Source organism: Halyomorpha halys, unplaced genomic scaffold (genome assembly GCF_000696795.3).
Source record: "Halyomorpha halys isolate HHAL.00 unplaced genomic scaffold, Hhal_1.1 Scaffold591.1, whole genome shotgun sequence".
NCBI lineage: Eukaryota > Metazoa > Arthropoda > Insecta > Hemiptera > Pentatomidae > Halyomorpha > Halyomorpha halys.
Genome location: NW_027104732.1, coordinates 60,428 through 63,872, shown reverse-complemented (window position 1 = coordinate 63,872; position 3,445 = coordinate 60,428). Strand labels below are relative to the sequence as shown.

Here is a 3,445-nt window from a genome sequence, read left to right as displayed (position 1 = left end):
TATTTTTACTTATAAACTGGAAATTTAGCAATAAATTTTAAAATACTGAAGAGTATACAATATTAATATTTAATTTTTATGGTTTTTAATTCTTAAAGATAAATAATATGTAATATACTGCTATAATACTTACTGTTAATAGTCAGGTCTGACTGAATACTGGCTGCAGACTGAGCCAACTTAAAAACCCTAATTAAACTCCTCCACACATCAGACAGAAGGAAGCTGAGAAATTGTCTATTATGGGACTACAGGAAGAACAGAGTTTAATTAATTATTACGGCCATCAAAGTACTACAAAATGCTGTTTACTGTGAAAGTTTGGGGGAAAAAATAATAATCCAGAATTTAATACAACAACCGTATGAGAAACTGTTTCATTCTCCCTCACCAACCAAAAACAAAATAAATTAAATAAAAAACAGGAGTCCCATAAACGTCTTATAAACTACTTACCGTCTCAAACTATCTTACAATTTAATTATATTTTACTCTTCTTTTTTTAACATAATTAACATATGACCATGAAATTTCTTCAATATGGGTGTAAGTCCAATTTTGTTTCAGTTAGATCATAACAATGTGCAATTTTAATATTCTGTCTGATATACACTTATAATTCACATGTTGGGCGGTAATGAAGCTAAAAATATTTTATAATACAAGAGGGAGGGATGGTGAGGGGGTCACCAATCATCTTACGCTGATTCTAGATCCACAATACTCGACGTGCCCCATCGCTCGTTCAATTTTTTTTTTTAATTTTAACCATTTCTTATATTATTGTTTTATACCTTTGCTTTATATGGATTTCAAGGTTATTATTGTATATGAATCTATCTCTTTATTTTAAATGTAGATTAAGAAAACATTCCTACATAGTTTAAATATTGATTAACAAAAAAATATTGCTTAGTTTAAATGTATGAAGTTATAAAAACCAAAAGAGGCTTCCAATAAAGTAGGCGAAAAAAATTTAAAAAACTAAGTTTTCATTTTTTTCAGAATCCAGGTCCCATACATGGTCTAAAAAACAGGGAACGGCAGGTTTCAGAACTTGTAGAAGCTTCCCTAATTCAACTAGAGATATGTAATAGTATACATAACACTTCATAAGGTTAGAATAATACATTCTTAACACTAAAATTTCTCTTTTTCTTCTTCTTCTTCTTCTTTGTCTTCCTCTTATGCCATTAGCTAGCGTATAGGAGCCATAATCCAGCGTAACCACTCTGCCGGGTCCCTGCTTAGCCGCTTCATCTCATTGACGAATTTGCCTCTTTTACCTCCAATTCTTAGGATATACTCTTGGTATGTAATTCTGGGGCGTCCGAGTGGTCTCGCAATGTGGGTCGAGCCTCTAATACCTTTATAGGATCCAAGTCCTCGTTCAGGCGACAGACATGTCCAAACAACTGGAGTTGCCATCTTTCTAGAGTGGTTTTAAGTTCTGTAACTTCTAGTTGCTCTCTAATGCTTTCGTTTCTAATGCGATCCCTTCTAGTTCTCCCAAAAAATCTGCAAAGGAACCTCATTTTCGATGCCATTATGCGAAACACTGTCCAGTGTTGTCCAGCTTTCTTCGCCGTAGGTGAGTGTACGCAGGTAAGCAGACTTATATACATGCATTTTGGTCTTCTTGTCTACTTCGCGGTGTTGATATTTCGGCGTCTATCTTACCCGAGCTACTAATTACGGTCCTTTAAGTAGGTATATTCCTTCACTGCCTAAGTGACTCACCATTGCAGATCACTTGGACATCTTCTAGGAGGTGGTAATTTGCATCCCTTTTCTGAGCAACTCTTCTTCTCATTCTACCAGAGCTTGTTGTAGTTTGTCTTGGTGTCGGATATTAGGAATATGTCATCCGCGTATAAAAGGCTTTGTAAGAGGACAGTTCTCACATTCCATTTCCCACTTGTTGTCCACGTAGTTCGTCACTTGCAGATTTTGTGGATTTCGTCCATTACATTTATAAATAAAAGATGACTTAAGCTATCTCCCTGTCTAGCTCCTCTCACAATTGGAAAAGGTTCCGATTCCATACCATTTATTCTTAACTCTGTCATGGCTCCTTGGTAGGCTGGCTGTATGGCCACCAGCAAGTCTCCAGGTACACTCTTGGCTATTAGTGGGTACAAAATTTCTTTTCCTGGGACCACATCAAACGCTGCCTTTCAGATCAAGGAATGCAAGATGACAATTTTTTTTTCTTTTATAATTCTCAAATCACAGATCAAAATATATGATGTATAAGATGGAAAAGGCTTTATTGAAAAAAAAAAAAGAAAATATTAAAGCTTCTCTTTCATAAATTCAACTCATCATTCATATTAATTATTAATGCACAGCCAATATTAAAGTTTTCATGAAAATAAATATAACCCAAACATGAATTATTATTTAGTTAATAAATAAACCACGGGATTTTGAAAAGCGAAAACGTCTCGTCCCCCCCCCCTTTCCCATTTATGAGACTTTTACATTCCCATAATTGAAAAAAAGGAGTTGACACATCTCAGTGAAATTTCACTTTTTCTCAAGTTTATACCAATAGAATTGCAACAAAATCTGAGGAGGTAAGATCCATAACTGTTTGGCTGGTTTTTGAATTTTCCTCCATATATATTCATTTCACATTGACAGAAGAAGAATATTTTGAAATATATTTTAAAGCATGCTCAAAAAAAAACAAACAGGAGATTAAAATTACCAATACAGGTCTCGCACATTGCCACTAATATATGAGCGATTCTCCCATTTCATGCAAACGCCATGGTTCTCATTTCTCTGCTAAAAAAAACAACCTTCATAGAATTAATTTTTTAAAAATTCATAAGATCATGATTTACATCATTGAGACGAGGGAGATTGAGTACAAAGAAAAATCAACAAATGATAAATATTGTTTTATTTTTTTGTACAAAATATTTTTAAAAAAGTATAATTCAGAACTATTTTGTTTTTAATTCGGCTACACACAATCATATCAGAATTTGTATTGTATTAACTCCGAAAATATTATCTGACTTAAAATATCACAAGTGACTAGGAAAAATGATTTAGAGTGTATAAAACACAATTTATATTAAAACATATATATAAAAAATGAAATAAAATATCATCCCACAAAAATACACATATTAACAGTGAAATAAAAATAATTGCACAAACACATGAACAATGAAATAAATATAATTTTACACACTTAAAACATAATTTGATTTGGTAGCGAAAATTTCATTTTTTTTTTTTCCCATTTGGATTTTGGGATTACATTTGATATGTAACATACATAACGAAATTTCTTTAGGCTGCTAGACCTAAACAGAAATGAACTCCGATTGCTAACAGGAGAACTCCTTACTTCACTACTTACTACATTACTTACTACAGGAGAACTCCTTACTTCACTACTTACTACGTTACTTACTACAGGAGAACT

General features: G+C 32.8%; 2 protein-coding genes across 2 annotated transcripts in view; both read right to left on the bottom strand.

Moving 5' to 3' along the window:
• LOC136795041 (putative ankyrin repeat protein RF_0381) overlaps positions 1 to 1,547 on the bottom strand; it is an 18,252-nt gene extending 16,705 nt beyond the window's left edge. Inside the window, exons 1-2 of the mRNA XM_067053673.1 lie at positions 1,368 to 1,547; positions 134 to 248 (exon numbers count right to left, since the gene is read on the bottom strand). Of these exons, the coding sequence (XP_066909774.1) occupies positions 134 to 248; positions 1,368 to 1,547 (295 nt within the window). The remainder of the gene's footprint in view (positions 1 to 133; positions 249 to 1,367) is intronic.
• A 1,166-nt stretch (positions 1,548 to 2,713) lies between these two features.
• LOC106684553 (putative ankyrin repeat protein RF_0381) overlaps positions 2,714 to 3,445 on the bottom strand; it is a 19,718-nt gene continuing 18,986 nt past the window's right edge. Inside the window, exon 2 of the transcript XR_010845181.1 lies at positions 2,714 to 2,793. The gene's annotated coding sequence lies outside the window, so the exon portion shown is untranslated. The remainder of the gene's footprint in view (positions 2,794 to 3,445) is intronic.